This window comes from Lepidochelys olivacea, assembly GCF_965140295.1.
Source record: "Lepidochelys olivacea isolate rLepOli2 genome assembly, chromosome: 2".
NCBI classification, from domain to species: Eukaryota; Metazoa; Chordata; order Testudines; family Cheloniidae; genus Lepidochelys; species Lepidochelys olivacea.
The window spans coordinates 242,190,378-242,206,995 of record NC_140412.1 but is presented as its reverse complement, the minus strand read 5'-3'; the positions used below and the strand labels follow the sequence as shown (position 1 = coordinate 242,206,995).

The 16,618-nt window shown below is 58.9% G+C and overlaps 1 protein-coding gene across 5 annotated transcripts in view; it reads left to right on the top strand.

The window, feature by feature from the left end:
• Positions 1-15,233: 15,233 nt before the first annotated feature.
• Positions 15,234-16,618, top strand: part of NRP1 (neuropilin 1) — a 133,572-nt gene continuing 132,187 nt past the window's right edge. For 3 of the 5 annotated variants that reach the window (XM_084620236.1, XM_084620235.1, XM_084620234.1), the window contains exon 1: positions 15,235-16,061. In XM_084620236.1, the coding sequence (XP_084476362.1) occupies positions 15,995-16,061 (67 nt within the window). In that variant the 5' untranslated portion in view covers positions 15,235-15,994. Of the gene's footprint in view, positions 16,062-16,618 lie in introns of all 5 variants that reach the window. The other 2 variants (XM_084620233.1, XM_084620237.1) reach the window with 2 other exon arrangements.

Below are 16,618 nucleotides of genomic sequence, written 5' to 3'. Positions count from 1 at the left end.
ATTTCTTTAATATAAAGTAACAGTGCACAACTTCCACTGTCATGAGCAAATATCTTGGATGGTTTGTTGTTGTAGTTGTTGTTTCAAAATAACACCGTATAAATATGTCTACAGTCATGATTAATCACTTGCCAAACTTCATTTTTATTACATTTATTTCTGAGTTATACAACTGCATAAAAGGGGTAGACTTCAAAGCTGTTCTGTACCCCTGTTGTTCAAATGGCAAAATCCTGTTTTCATTTGGATGTTTATGATTTATATTACATGATTTAGCCCAGGGCAAATATTTTATGGCTGAATTATAAACTTCTCAAGAAGTGGGTTTATAATGGAAATGCTGGAAATCTTCAACAAATTATTATTAGACACTAAATCATATTTCAAAGTAGTGATGGCCTGAACCAAAACCCCAGATCTGGACACCTCACGAATGTTGACATGGACTAGTTTCAGATCCAGACTTTCTTGCTCTAGTCCATTCCTACTATAAAATCACATTATTGATGTGAAGCTGTAAGGTGAGGCACATATGTCACCATTTGCAGGATCAGGAACGATTCTAACTAAAATGTGAAAAGTGAATTACGGATTATAGGCTTCTGAATGTTTCATCTGATGCCAGTATATTTAGATGATTCAAGATTAAACATTTTCAGATAAATATATGTAAACCATGGACACAATGGTTTCACATATCAGTCATTTGAATACAACTCTCACATGGGTGGAAGTTCATATGTGGGTGTCTACAAGAGAGAGAGGCAGAAAGACAGACCAACAACATATAGTTAGAGAAAAGACTATTGATGCACCAGTCTGTAACACTGTATTATATGCACTCAGAATAGCAGAACTCTTATGCCCATTATCTAACTCAAGAGTTGTGGTTCAGTTCTGAAGATAGCTAGGAATCCTGCTTTAGAGGCCACGTAGCAACAGCAGAGGTCCCTAGCTAAATTGTCTTACAGTCCTATATTGTCTTACAGTCCTAGTGCAAACATCTCTCAAGGTGGGAGAAAAATCTAGACCTTAGAATGGTGGAATAAATCCTGGGATATGGATTAGTGGGTACAGGGCAGGTAAGGTGGTGAAAGCAACCTTAAAGACTGGGATTTGCAGTTTATCACATGAATATCACCTCCACCTATGTGGCATATCTATTTTGCTCTGTACTTAAACATTTTATTTTTAGTTCAAAGAATTATATTTATTTTAGAATACACACGTTAATACACTATAATATAATAAGTCTGGAATAACACAAAATAAAAAAGAACTTGCAAAACTGATAGGAAAACAAATACAAAAAAACAGATGGGTTTTTATTTGGAGCATCCTTGTATAGCGCAGTTGAGAATGGATTTATTCTCTCTTCATAAAGACTACATGATAGAACAGCACAAATCCTGAAGGAAGAGAGCCAAGATTTTCAGATAAGGATAACTTTTAAATATATTTATTCTCTGGGTGTTTGCTCAATAAGTGAAAATAAAGCTAAAATCAGCTTCCAAGGCTGTTTTAAATATAAATATATAAAAAATGCAAACAACCTACTTTAAATATGTAATTTACTAACAAAAATAGATACACTTCTAAAAAAAGTCTCTCTCACAGCACTAACCCAGCAGTTGCTTTAAGGATGGCACCAACTCATTGGCTGTAATATCAGCATCTGAGTTTCAATATTCAGAGCAATGTTGTTAATCTACCTCCCATACTACTGGAATGTCACTAAGAGAAAAAAATGCAGTGAACTTAATGTGCTATCTGCTAAATATACATCACTCTATCAAGTAAATGCATAAATACCATATATGATGGGTCCAGAGACTAATTGAAGAAGGGGAAGTGAGGCAAGGCTAAGACTAAACCCAGATCTCAGTCTGAAGTGCCTGCAGGCCCAGTCTTGAGCCAGGAACCATAGGCTGTCTGCAGACATTGGCATGGGTAAGAACTGTCTTTCTTTGGGATCTAAATCTGCAGACTGGGAATAAATTGACCTGAAATCAAGGCTTGAATAGGGCTGGAAAATCTGCTCAGAAAGGCAAAACAGGGATCGCACCTGAGAGTGAGTCAAGGGCTTAGGCCCAAGTGTGGAGACAAAGGAACAGAGAAGGCTGAGCCCGCATATGGTTTCTGAACCACAGATGTAACACATTTGTAACTACTCTGTGTGTGCCTGAAGACTCTCACAACAGTGTCTGAAATATATTTCAAATGTATCTTTAGAGTGGGTAGGGATTTATTCTCTGGTTACCCTAGGAATATGACCCTGGCTATCAACAGGGCCAAACTTGCAGTCACAGCATCCTTTAAAGAAACACCTTGTGGAATAAGATCCCTGACAAGCTTTTTGAAAACAGAATCTGGCCCTACACTACACTAGTAACAAACAGTTTTCAAATTCTGTTGGGGGAAAGAACACGTGCTTGACATACATCCTCAGCCACAGGTCATTTTCCCAGTGCAGACCCAGCTTGGCAGAGCTTTTAAAGCACCTCCACTGACTAGAGAGGGACCTGAATGTGTTCTGCATGAAGGAAGCAACAAGTTTCAGACAGGTGATTATTCAATGGGAAGTGGGGCACTGTGCAAGGCAGAGCAATAGGGGGGGGGGGGTAGGGATAGTCCCAGTAGCTGGACAGCACAAAACAGTGAAAGAAAATGAAAGGATCTGCTGCCAGCTGTGGTGCCAGACTCCTAAACATCTCTCCCTGCAGTTTGTTAGCCTATGCATGCTCCCAAGTGTTGGTGAGGGGGGTTTGCTTATCAGCTGGATAACTGTACTGCCCCTCAAGCCCCTTAATATGTGATGGTGAAAGGAGATTGTGAGGTTGGGGTGCATTAGGAAAGCTAGGAAAGGGATGGGTGGGAATGGAGTGATAGTCTGGCTGGAGAGCAAAGAGGAGGGGCAGTAGGACGTGGAGGGAGGGCCAGAAGGGCTGGGTGTAGAGGTGAGGAGTGGTGGGTAGGGAGAGCCAGGGGAGCTCAGGTGATGAGAAGGGAGCAGGAGCTGGAGTGGAGAAGGGAGGAGGGGGAGGAAAAGTGTGAGGAGGAGCTGAAATGGACAGGGGAGGAGTGGGAGGGGAAGGAGAGCAGGAACTGGGGGAGGGGAAGAGGAAGGGGAGCAGGAGCTGGGGGGAGAAGGGAAGAGGAAGAAGAGCAGGAGCTGGGGTGGAGAGGGAGGAGAGGGAGGGGAACAGGAAGGGGAACAGGAGCTGGGGGGAGAGGGAAGGGGAGCAGGAGCTGGGGTGGAGGGGGAGCAGAGGGAGGGGGAGCAGAGGCTGTGGGGAGAGGGAAAGGGAAGGGGATCGGGGGGAGAGGGGAAGGAGAGCAGGAGCTGGGGGGAGAAGGGGAGCAAGAGCTGGAGGGAGCAGGGAAGGGAAGTGGGAGGGAGCAGGGAAGGGAAGGGCACCTGGGGGGAGAGGGGAAGGGGAGCTGGAGGGAGCGGGGAAGGGAAGTGGGAGGGAGCAGGGAAGGGAAGGGCACCTGGGGGAAGAGGGGAAGGGGAGCTGGAGCTGGAGGGAGAGGGGAAGGGAAGTGGGAGCTGGAGGGAGAGGGGGGCAGAGGGAAGGGGAAGGGGAGCGGGAGCTAGAGGGAGAGGAGAAGGGGAGTGGGAGCTGGAGGGAGAGGGGGCAGAGGGAAGGGGAAGGGGAGCGGGAGCTAGAGGGAGAGGAGAAGGGGAGTGGGAGCTGGAGGGAGAGGGGAAGGGAAGTGGGAGCTGGAGGGAGAGGGGGCAGAGGGAAGGGGAAGGGGAGTGGGAGCTGGAGGGAGAGGGGAAGGGAAGTGGGAGCTGGAGGGAGAGGGGGGCAGAGGGAAGGGGAAGGGGAGTGGGAGCTGGAGGGAGAGGGGAAGGGAAGTGGGAGCTGGAGGGAGAGGGGGGCAGAGGGAAGGGGAAGGGGAGTGGGAGCTGGAGGGAGAGGGGAAGGGAAGTGGGAGCTGGAGGGAGAGGGGGGCAGAGGGAAGGGGAAGGGGAGTGGGAGCTGGAGGGAGAGGGGAAGGGAAGTGGGAGCTGGAGGGAGAGGGGGGCAGAGGGAAGGGGAAGGGGAGTGGGAGCTGGAGGGAGAGGGGAAGGGAAGTGGGAGCTGGAGGGAGAGGGGGGCAGAGGGAAGGGGAAGGGGAGTGGGAGCTGGAGGGAGAGGGGAAGGGAAGTGGGAGCTGGAGGGAGAGGGGGGCAGAGGGAAGGGGAAGGGGAGTGGGAGCTGGAGGGAGAGGGGAAAGGGAGTGGGAGCTGGAGGGAGAGGGGGCAGAGGGAAGGGAAGGGGAGCGGGAGCTGGGGTGGAGGGGGAGCAGTGGGAGGGGGCGGCAGGGAGCGGGAAGCTGGACGGAAGCGCAGTGAGTAGCAGGGGGTGAGAAGGAAGCGCCGGGAGAAGCGGGGCAGAGGAAGCGGAGGGTTTGCGCCGGGTGCGGGCCGTCACCCCCCACCCCCCAGCTCCACGCGCTGCTGCTGACCCGGCGGAAAGGGACCCCTCCCCCTAGGCTGCGCCCCCAGCCCGGCCAGGCGGGGTCTCCCAGACCCGTGCGCTGCTTCGGCGGCACTGGGTGGGTCTCGGCGCCTCCAAGGGTCTTTTCCTGCCCCCGCCCCCGCGCGAGACCCCGCCGGCGAGCTCCGCGGGCGGCGCCGGGCTGCCTGGCGTCCCCTCACCCGGCCGGAGATGCCCGCGAGCCGCTTCCCCCGGCCCCGCGCGCGCGGGCAGATCTCACCCTGCCACGGAGCATCTCCGAGCGGGGCCGGGGGCTTGAGACCAGTCGCCAAGCGCTGGGGGGCAGCGTGACACCCCCCGCCCCGGGCACCCGCTCGTGGGGCCCCGGGAGCCCGATGCCCCTGTCCCGACCGACGGACTGACACGCTCGCCCGGGAGGAGAGCGGGAGGGAGGAGGGGGGGTGAGTGAAAAGCGAAGGCGGTGGGACTAGGGGTGGATGGACACATCGCAGCGGACAGGCCGGCGATGCTGGGCCGTGGATAGTGACCACAGCGGGACAGTGAGGGTCAGGGAGGGGGCCCCGCTGCGTGGTGCATGACTAGAGACCGAACGCAGGCGCTGCGCTTGGCCAATGGTGGGCAGTGAGTGATGGACAGTGGGGAGCACGTTGCACAGTGCAGGATGGGGGCCGTGCTGGTGGATACACTGGAGGGGAGATGGTGGGCAGTGAATAGCGGGGGTGATGGGCACACTGCACAGTGCAGGATGGGGGCAGTGCTGGTGGATACACTGGAGGGGAGATGGTGGGCAGTGAATAGCGGGGGTGATGGGCACACTGCACAGTGCAGCATGGGGGCAGTGCTGGTGGATACACTGGAGGGGAGATGGTGGGCAGTGAATAGTGGGCGTGATGGGCACACTGCACAGTGCAGCATGGGGGCAGTGCTGGTGGATACACTGGAGGGGAGATGGTGGGCAGTGAATAGCGGGGCTGATGGGCACACTGCACAGTGCAGCATGGGGGCCGTGCTGGTGGATACACTGGAGGGGAGATGGTGGGCAGTGAATAGCGGGGGTGATGGGCACACTGCACAGTGCAGCATGGGGGCCGTGCTGGTGGATACACTGGAGGGGAGATGGTGGGCAGTGAATAGCGAGGGGTGATGGGCACACTGCACAGTGCAGGATGGGGGCTGTGCTGGTGGATACACTGGAGGGGAGATGGTGGGCAGTGAATAGCGAGGGGTCATGGGCACACTGCACAGTGCAGCATGGGGGCCGTGCTGGTGGGTACACTGGAGGGGAGATGGTGGGCAGTGAATAGCGGGGGTGATGGGCACACTGCACAGTGCAGGATGGGGGCCGTGCTGGTGGATACACTGGAGGGGAGATGGTGGGCAGTGAATAGCGAGGGGTGATGGGCACACTGCACAGTGCAGGATGGGGGCCGTGCTGGTGGGTACACTGGAGGGGAGATGGTGGGCAGTGAATAGCGGGGGTGATGGGCACACTGCACAGTGCAGCATGGGGGCCGTGCTGGTGGGTACACTGGAGGGGAGATGGTGGGCAGTGAATAGCGGGGGTGATGGGCACACTGCACAGTGCAGGATGGGGGCCGTGCTGGTGGATACACTGGAGGGGAGATGGTGGGCAGTGAATAGCGGGGGTGATGGGCACACTGCACAGTGCAGGATGGGGGCCGTGCTGGTGGATACACTGGAGGGGAGATGGTGGGCAGTGAATAGCGGGGCTGATGGGCACGTTGCACAGTGCAGCATGGGGGCCGTGCTGGTGGGTACACTGGAGGGGAGATGGTGGGCAGTGAATAGCGGGGGTGATGGGCACACTGCACAGTGCAGCATGGGGGCCGTGCTGGTGGGTACACTGGAGGGGAGATGGTGGGCAGTGAATAGCGGGGGTGATGGGCACACTGCACAGTGCAGCATGGGGGCCGTGCTGGTGGATACACTGGAGGGGAGATGGTGGGCAGTGAATAGCGAGGGGTGATGGGCACACTGCACAGTGCAGCATGGGGGCCGTGCTGGTGGATACACTGGAGGGGAGATGGTGGGCAGTGAATAGCGGGGCTGATGGGCACAATGCACAGTGCAGGATGGGGGCCGTGCTGGTGAGTACACTGGAGGGGAGATGGTGGGCAGTGAATAGCGGGGCTTATGGGCACACTGCACAGTGCAGCATGGGGGCCGTGCTGGTGGATACACTAGAGGGGAGATGGTGGGCAGTGAATAGCGGGGGTGATGGGCACACTGCACAGTGCAGGATGGGGGCCGTGCTGGTGGATACACTGGAGGGGAGATGGTGGGCAGTGAATAGCGGGGGTGATGGGCACACTGCACAGTGCAGCATGGGGGCCGTGCTGGTGGGTACACTGGAGGGGAGATGGTGGGCAGTGAATAGCGGGGGTGATGGGCACACTGCACAGTGCAGCATGGGGGCCGTGCTGGTGGATACACTGGAGGGGAGATGGTGGGCAGTGAATAGCGAGGGGTGATGGGCACACTGCACAGTGCAGCATGGGGGCCGTGCTGGTGGATACACTGGAGGGGAGATGGTGGGCAGTGAATAGCGGGGCTGATGGGCACACTGCACAGTGCAGGATGGGGGCCGTGCTGGTGGGTACACTGGAGGGGAGATGGTGGGCAGTGAATAGCGGGGCTGATGGGCACACTGCACAGTGCAGGATGGGGGCCATGCTGGTGGGTATGCTGGAGGGGAGATGGTGGGCAGTGAATAGCGGGGATGATGGGCACACTGCACAGTGCAGGATGGGGGCCGTGCTGGTGGGTACGCTGGAGGGGAGATGGTGGGCAGTGAATAGCGGGGGTGATGGGCACACTGCACAGTGCAGCATGGGGGCCGTGCTGGTGGATACACTGGAGGGGAGATGGTGGGCAGTGAATAGCGGGGCTGATGGGCACACTGCACAGTGCAGCATGGGGGCCGTGCTGGTGGATACACTGGAGGGGAGATGGTGGGCAGTGAATAGCGGGGATGATGGGCACACTGCACAGTGCAGCATGGGGGCCGTGCTGGTGGGTACACTGGAGGGGAGATGGTGGGCAGTGAATAGCGGGGGTGATGGGCACACTGCACAGTGCAGGATGGGGGCCGTGCTGGTGGATACACTGGAGGGGAGATGGTGGGCAGTGAATAGCGGGGGTGATGGGCACACTGCACAGTGCAGGATGGGGGCCGTGCTGGTGGATACACTGGAGGGGAGATGGTGGGCAGTGAATAGCGGGGCTGATGGGCACGTTGCACAGTGCAGCATGGGGGCCGTGCTGGTGGGTACACTGGAGGGGAGATGGTGGGCAGTGAATAGCGGGGGTGATGGGCACACTGCACAGTGCAGCATGGGGGCCGTGCTGGTGGGTACACTGGAGGGGAGATGGTGGGCAGTGAATAGCGGGGGTTATGGGCACACTGCACAGTGCAGCATGGGGGCCGTGCTGGTGGATACACTGGAGGGGAGATGGTGGGCAGTGAATAGCGAGGGGTGATGGGCACACTGCACAGTGCAGCATGGGGGCCGTGCTGGTGGATACACTGGAGGGGAGATGGTGGGCAGTGAATAGCGGGGCTGATGGGCACACTGCACAGTGCAGGATGGGGGCCGTGCTGGTGGGTACACTGGAGGGGAGATGGTGGGCAGTGAATAGCGGGGCTGATGGGCACACTGCACAGTGCAGCATGGGGGCCGTGCAGGTGGATACACTGGAGGGGAGATGGTGGGCAGTGAATAGCGGGGGTGATGGGCACACTGCACAGTGCAGCATGGGGGCCGTGCTGGTGGGTACACTGGAGGGGAGATGGTGGGCAGTGAATAGCGGGGGTGATGGGCACACTGCACAGTGCAGGATGGGGGCAGTGCTGGTGGATACACTGGAGGGGAGATGGTGGACAGTGAATAGCGGGGGTGATGGGCACACTGCACAGTGCAGGATGGGGGCCGTGCTGGTGGATACACTGGAGGGAGATGGCGGGCAGTGAATAGCGGGGGTGATGGGCACACTGCACATTGCAGGATGGGGGCCGTGCTGGTGGATACACTGGAGGGGAGATGGGCAGTGAATAGCGGGGGTGATGGGCACACTACACAGTGCAGGATGGGGGTAGTGCTGGTGGATACACTGGAGGGGAGATGGTGAGCAGTGAATAGCGGGGGTGATGGGCACACTGCACAGTGCAGGATGGGGGCCGTGTTGGTGGATACAGTGGAGGGGAGATGGTGGGCAGTGAATAGCGGGGGTGATGGGCACACTGCACAGTGCAGGATGGGGGCAGTGCTGGTGGACACACTGGAGGGGAGATGGTGGGCAGTGAATAGCGGGGATGATGGGCACACTGCAAAGTGCAGCATGGGGGCAGTGCTGGTGGATACACTGAAGGGGAGATGGTGAGCAGTGAATAGCGGGGGTGATGGGCACACTGCACAGTGCAGGATGGGGGCAGTGCTGGTGGATACACTGGAGGGAGATGGGGGGCAGTGAATAGCGGGGGTGATGGGCACACTGCACAGTGCAGCATGGGGGCAGTGCTGGTGGATACACTGGAAGGGAGATGGTGGGCAGTGAATAGCGGGGGTGATGGGCACACTGCACAGTGCAGGATGGAGGCCGTGCTGGTGGGTACACTGGAGGGGAGATGGTGGGCAGTGAATAGCGGGGGTGATGGGCACACTGCACAGTGCAGGATGGGGGCAGTGCTGGTGGATACACTGGAGGGGAGATGGTGGACAGTGAATAGCGGGGGTGATGGGCACACTGCACAGTGCAGGATGGGGGCCGTGCTGGTGGGTACACTGGAGGGGAGATGGTGGGCAGTGAATAGCGGGGGTGATGGGCACACTGCACAATGCAGCATGGGGGCAGTGCTGGTGGATACACTGGAGGGGAGATGGTGGGCAGTGAATAGCGGGGCTGATGGGCACACTGCACAGTGCAGCATGGGGGCCGTGCTGGTGGATACACTGGAGGGGAGATGGTGGTCAGTGAATAGCGGGGGTGATGGGCACACTGCACAGTGCAGCATGGGGGCCGTGCTGGTGGATACACTGGAGGGGAGATGGTGGGCAGTGAATAGCGAGGGGTGATGGGCACACTGCACAGTGCAGGATGGGGGCTGTGCTGGTGGATACACTGGAGGGGAGATGGTGGGCAGTGAATAGCGAGGGGTCATGGGCACACTGCACAGTGCAGCATGGGGGCCGTGCTGGTGGGTACACTGGAGGGGAGATGGTGGGCAGTGAATAGCGGGGGTGATGGGCACACTGCACAGTGCAGGATGGGGGCCGTGCTGGTGGATACACTGGAGGGGAGATGGTGGGCAGTGAATAGCGAGGGGTGATGGGCACACTGCACAGTGCAGGATGGGGGCCGTGCTGGTGGGTACACTGGAGGGGAGATGGTGGGCAGTGAATAGCGGGGGTGATGGGCACACTGCACAGTGCAGCATGGGGGCCGTGCTGGTGGGTACACTGGAGGGGAGATGGTGGGCAGTGAATAGCGGGGGTGATGGGCACACTGCACAGTGCAGGATGGGGGCCGTGCTGGTGGATACACTGGAGGGGAGATGGTGGGCAGTGAATAGCGGGGGTGATGGGCACACTGCACAGTGCAGGATGGGGGCCGTGCTGGTGGATACACTGGAGGGGAGATGGTGGGCAGTGAATAGCGGGGCTGATGGGCACGTTGCACAGTGCAGCATGGGGGCCGTGCTGGTGGGTACACTGGAGGGGAGATGGTGGGCAGTGAATAGCGGGGGTGATGGGCACACTGCACAGTGCAGCATGGGGGCCGTGCTGGTGGGTACACTGGAGGGGAGATGGTGGGCAGTGAATAGCGGGGGTGATGGGCACACTGCACAGTGCAGCATGGGGGCCGTGCTGGTGGATACACTGGAGGGGAGATGGTGGGCAGTGAATAGCGAGGGGTGATGGGCACACTGCACAGTGCAGCATGGGGGCCGTGCTGGTGGATACACTGGAGGGGAGATGGTGGGCAGTGAATAGCGGGGCTGATGGGCACAATGCACAGTGCAGGATGGGGGCCGTGCTGGTGAGTACACTGGAGGGGAGATGGTGGGCAGTGAATAGCGGGGCTGATGGGCACACTGCACAGTGCAGCATGGGGGCCGTGCTGGTGGATACACTAGAGGGGAGATGGTGGGCAGTGAATAGCGGGGGTGATGGGCACACTGCACAGTGCAGGATGGGGGCCGTGCTGGTGGGTACGCTGGAGGGGAGATGGTGGGCAGTGAATAGCGGGGGTGATGGGCACACTGCACAGTGCAGCATGGGGGCCGTGCTGGTGGATACACTGGAGGGGAGATGGTGGGCAGTGAATAGCGGGGCTGATGGGCACACTGCACAGTGCAGCATGGGGGCCGTGCTGGTGGATACACTGGAGGGGAGATGGTGGGCAGTGAATAGCGGGGATGATGGGCACACTGCACAGTGCAGCATGGGGGCCGTGCTGGTGGGTACACTGGAGGGGAGATGGTGGGCAGTGAATAGCGGGGGTGATGGGCACACTGCACAGTGCAGGATGGGGGCCGTGCTGGTGGATACACTGGAGGGGAGATGGTGGGCAGTGAATAGCGGGGGTGATGGGCACACTGCACAGTGCAGGATGGGGGCCGTGCTGGTGGATACACTGGAGGGGAGATGGTGGGCAGTGAATAGCGGGGCTGATGGGCACGTTGCACAGTGCAGCATGGGGGCCGTGCTGGTGGGTACACTGGAGGGGAGATGGTGGGCAGTGAATAGCGGGGGTGATGGGCACACTGCACAGTGCAGCATGGGGGCCGTGCTGGTGGGTACACTGGAGGGGAGATGGTGGGCAGTGAATAGCGGGGGTTATGGGCACACTGCACAGTGCAGCATGGGGGCCGTGCTGGTGGATACACTGGAGGGGAGATGGTGGGCAGTGAATAGCGAGGGGTGATGGGCACACTGCACAGTGCAGCATGGGGGCCGTGCTGGTGGATACACTGGAGGGGAGATGGTGGGCAGTGAATAGCGGGGCTGATGGGCACACTGCACAGTGCAGGATGGGGGCCGTGCTGGTGGGTACACTGGAGGGGAGATGGTGGGCAGTGAATAGCGGGGCTGATGGGCACACTGCACAGTGCAGCATGGGGGCCGTGCAGGTGGATACACTGGAGGGGAGATGGTGGGCAGTGAATAGCGGGGATGATGGGCACACTGCACAGTGCAGGATGGGGGGCATGCTGGTGGGTATGCTGGAGGGGAGATGGTGGGCAGTGAATAGCGGGGATGATGGGCACACTGCACAGTGCAGGATGGGGGCCGTGCTGGTGGGTACGCTGGAGGGGAGATGGTGGGCAGTGAATAGCGGGGGTGATGGGCACACTGCACAGTGCAGCATGGGGGCCGTGCTGGTGGATACACTGGAGGGGAGATGGTGGGCAGTGAATAGCGGGGCTGATGGGCACACTGCACAGTGCAGCATGGGGGCCGTGCTGGTGGATACACTGGAGGGGAGATGGTGGGCAGTGAATAGCGGGGATGATGGGCACACTGCACAGTGCAGCATGGGGGCCGTGCTGGTGGGTACACTGGAGGGGAGATGGTGGGCAGTGAATAGCGGGGGTGATGGGCACACTGCACAGTGCAGGATGGGGGCCGTGCTGGTGGATACACTGGAGGGGAGATGGTGGGCAGTGAATAGCGGGGGTGATGGGCACACTGCACAGTGCAGGATGGGGGCCGTGCTGGTGGATACACTGGAGGGGAGATGGTGGGCAGTGAATAGCGGGGCTGATGGGCACGTTGCACAGTGCAGCATGGGGCCCGTGCTGGTGGGTACACTGGAGGGGAGATGGTGGGCAGTGAATAGCGGGGGTGATGGGCACACTGCACAGTGCAGCATGGGGGCCGTGCTGGTGGGTACACTGGAGGGGAGATGGTGGGCAGTGAATAGCGGGGGTTATGGGCACACTGCACAGTGCAGCATGGGGGCCGTGCTGGTGGATACACTGGAGGGGAGATGGTGGGCAGTGAATAGCGAGGGGTGATGGGCACACTGCACAGTGCAGCATGGGGGCCGTGCTGGTGGATACACTGGAGGGGAGATGGTGGGCAGTGAATAGCGGGGCTGATGGGCACACTGCACAGTGCAGGATGGGGGCCGTGCTGGTGGGTACACTGGAGGGGAGATGGTGGGCAGTGAATAGCGGGGCTGATGGGCACACTGCACAGTGCAGCATGGGGGCCGTGCAGGTGGATACACTGGAGGGGAGATGGTGGGCAGTGAATAGCGGGGATGATGGGCACACTGCACAGTGCAGCATGGGGGCCGTGCTGGTGGGTACACTGGAGGGGAGATGGTGGGCAGTGAATAGCGGGGGTGATGGGCACACTGCACAGTGCAGGATGGGGGCAGTGCTGGTGGATACACTGGAGGGGAGATGGTGGACAGTGAATAGCGGGGGTGATGGGCACACTGCACAGTGCAGGATGGGGGCCGTGCTGGTGGATACACTGGAGGGAGATGGCGGGCAGTGAATAGCGGGGGTGATGGGCACACTGCACATTGCAGGATGGGGGCCGTGCTGGTGGATACACTGGAGGGGAGATGGGCAGTGAATAGCGGGGGTGATGGGCACACTACACAGTGCAGGATGGGGGTAGTGCTGGTGGATACACTGGAGGGGAGATGGTGAGCAGTGAATAGCGGGGGTGATGGGCACACTGCACAGTGCAGGATGGGGGCCGTGTTGGTGGATACAGTGGAGGGGAGATGGTGGGCAGTGAATAGCGGGGGTGATGGGCACACTGCACAGTGCAGGATGGGGGCAGTGCTGGTGGATACACTGGAGGGAGATGGGGGGCAGTGAATAGCGGGGGTGATGGGCACACTGCACAGTGCAGCATGGGGGCAGTGCTGGTGGATACACTGGAAGGGAGATGGTGGGCAGTGAATAGCGGGGGTGATGGGCACACTGCACAGTGCAGGATGGGGGCAGTGCTGGTGGATACACTGGAGGGGAGATGGTGGACAGTGAATAGCGGGGGTGATGGGCACACTGCACAGTGCAGGATGGGGGCCGTGCTGGTGGGTACACTGGAGGGGAGATGGTGGGCAGTGAATAGCGGGGGTGATGGGCACACTGCACAGTGCAGCATGGGGGCAGTGCTGGTGGATACACTGGAGGGGAGATGGTGGGCAGTGAATAGCGGGGGTGATGGGCACACTGCACAGTGCAGGATGGGGGCCGTGCTGGTGGAGACACTGGAGGGGAGATGGTGGGCAGTGAATAGCGGGGATGATGGGCACACTGCACAGTGCAGCATGGGGGCAGTGCTGGTGGATACACTGGAGGGGAGATGGTGGGCAGTGAATAGCGGGGGTGATGGGCACACTGCACAGTGCAGGATGGGGGCCGTGCTGGTGGGTACACTGGAGGGGAGATGGTGGGCAGTGAATAGCGGGGGTGATGGGCACACTGCACAGTGCAGCATGGGGGCAGTGCTGGTGGATACACTGGAGGGGAGATGGTGGGCAGTGAATAGCGGGGATGATGGGCACACTGCACAGTGCAGCATGGGGGCAGTGCTGGTGGATACACTGGAGGGGAGATGGTGGGCAGTGAATAGCGGGGGTGATGGGCACACTGCACAGTTCAGGATGGGGGCCGTGCTGGTGGGTACACTGGAGGGGAGATGGTGGGCAGTGAATAGCATGGGTGATGGGCACACTGCACAGTGCAGCATGGGGGCAGTGCTGGTGGATACACTGGAGGGGAGATGGTGGGCAGTGAATAGCGGGGGTGATGGGCACACTGCACAGTGCAGCATGGGGGCAGCGCTGGTGGATACACTGGAGGGGAGATGGTGAGCAGTGAATAGCGGGGGTGATGGGCACACTGCACAGTGCAGGATGGGGGCCGTGCTGGTGGATACACTGGAGGGAGATGGTGGGCAGTGAATAGCGGGGCTGATGGGCACACTGCACAGTGCAGGATGGGGGCCGTGCTGGTGGATACACTGGAGGGAGATGGGGGGCAGTGAATAGCGGGGGTGATGGGCACACTGCACAGTGCAGGATGGGGGTAGTGCTGGTGGATACACTGGAGGGGAGATGGTGGGCAGTGAATAGCGGGGCTGATGGGCACACTGCAGGATGGGGGCCGTGCTGGTGGAAGCACTGGACGGAGCATGGTGGATGGTGGGCAGCGCGCACTGGAGGCTGGAGAGTGGCCACAGTTGCCCGTAAGCCCGGCTGGGAGAGGAGGCTGGTTGTGGAGAGGCTGGAGCCAGGGGCGCGGGAACGGGAGGGCAGGGAGAGCCGGCGCGGGGCTGGCGGCTCAGGGACACGCTGGGCACGGAGCCCAGCCGGGTGGGAGCCGCGGACACGCCGCGCTGTGACTCTTTGACTGGGGGGCGACGGGACGAGGCGAAGGGTCGTGCCCGGTGGGCAGCCGGCAGTGGCTGCTGGCCGGGGGGGCTGCGCTGGAGCCCGCTGCCTAATGACCGCGCCGTTGCTGCCGGCTCTGTCCCGCTGCACATGGGCCCCGCACGCCTCGTCCGTTTCACTTGGCTTTACCTGGCTGCCCCAGCGGGAAAGGGGCGGCCCCTCTCCTCCCAGCCGCCTTGGCAGCGGCTCCCAGGCCCCCGCTGAAGTTCAGGGCCCCAGCCTGTTTTGTTTGCGTGCTGTTCCGTCCTTTCTGCCGATGTCTTGGGGGGCTGAGGAGGAGGAGGAGGGCGGGGAGGGGGAGGGGACTGGGGCTGTGGAGACGGCGGCTCCTCTGCCTCTCTTATTGCCACTGAGTTGCGCTTCTCCTCCTCAGGCTGCAGGAAGGAGCCGCCCGGCGCTTCGCACTTCCCCACGGCCCCCACCCTCCGCCTGGATGCCCGTCGGAGCCTCTAAGCCGCCAGGCAGCAGCAGTGTCCCACTTGCAGGTGCCCGGCGGTAGCCAGGCGTGGTGCCCCGCACTCTCCCCCAACAGAGCCCGGTTAGTCTTAGGCACTGGCCATCGGGGCTGCTGGAGCGCACATACAAAGGGGACAGCGCTGGGGGAAACTTGTGTGTGTGGCTGAGTTACAGGCGAGCTGGTCTGGGGAAGGGAGGGACGCAGTTTGCAAAAGTCCTGTCTCTCTCTGCTCATCATTTCTCTCTCCTCTCCGCAGACCCCCTCCCTCCCGGGCCGGACCCCTGGCTTGGAGACATCTTCCGGGGGTTCCAGAAGCCGCCAGGATTTTGTTTTGTTTTGTTTTGTTTTGCTTTTGGTTTTTTTTTTGCTGTCAGTTGGCTTTCTAGCCTCTTTGGAAATGGCAGCGGCCGCGACGCCTGGAAAAGGAGCGAGTGTGGGAAAAGGGAGAGGAAACCGGAGCTAACTGACGGGATGCAGGCGACTTGAGACACACACAAAAAGAAGCGTCTCTGCCACCGGGATCCAGCTGCGGCTGCGGACCTAGCGTTCTGCCCCTAACTCCAGCCGCAGGATTTAAGAGCTAAGAGGAGTTGTGTGCTGTGAGGGGTGGTTTTTTTCTCTGTCTCTCCTTCTACAATCAGAAAGGAAGATGGATTGGGGACTTCTCCTGCACTGGGCAGCCCTCACCTTCACCCTAGCCAGGGCTTTAAGGAGCGGTAAGTGACAGAGAAGACAACTGATTTCAAGTTATTCAGATAATATTTTCAGATGTAGGGCCCATTCCTGAGTTCTAATAACAATCAGTGAGAAATGTTTTGCAGTGGAAGGAAGACCAACCTGATTATTAGGATGAGGGGAACTTTTCAGTAAAAATCCGTGATCTGCACTACAGTGTCACAGAATCATCACACCGCCTTTTAACTTTATTTTCAGCCCCTTTCCGTTGTTATATAAACGAGGGCTGCTCGCTTTCACAAGATTAGGGCAGCCAATTATCGTAATAATGTTTCCTCACATGGGCAATTAAATAAGACTCTTAAAATCTGCAAGATAAGAGCGCCTTAAAGGGGAGGCTTTTCTGGGGTTAGATATTCAGAATATCATCTTTTATAGTTGTAGCTACCTGGCAGGTAGCATGGTCAAGTAAGACATAACCTATTTGTGGCAAGTCTGGAGTTCCCGTGGAACTTGAATAGTGTCTGTAGAGGAATCTATAGGCTTGCAAGGGCTTGGGACTCAATTCTAATAGAGAAATCCCATAACAATGACTTCT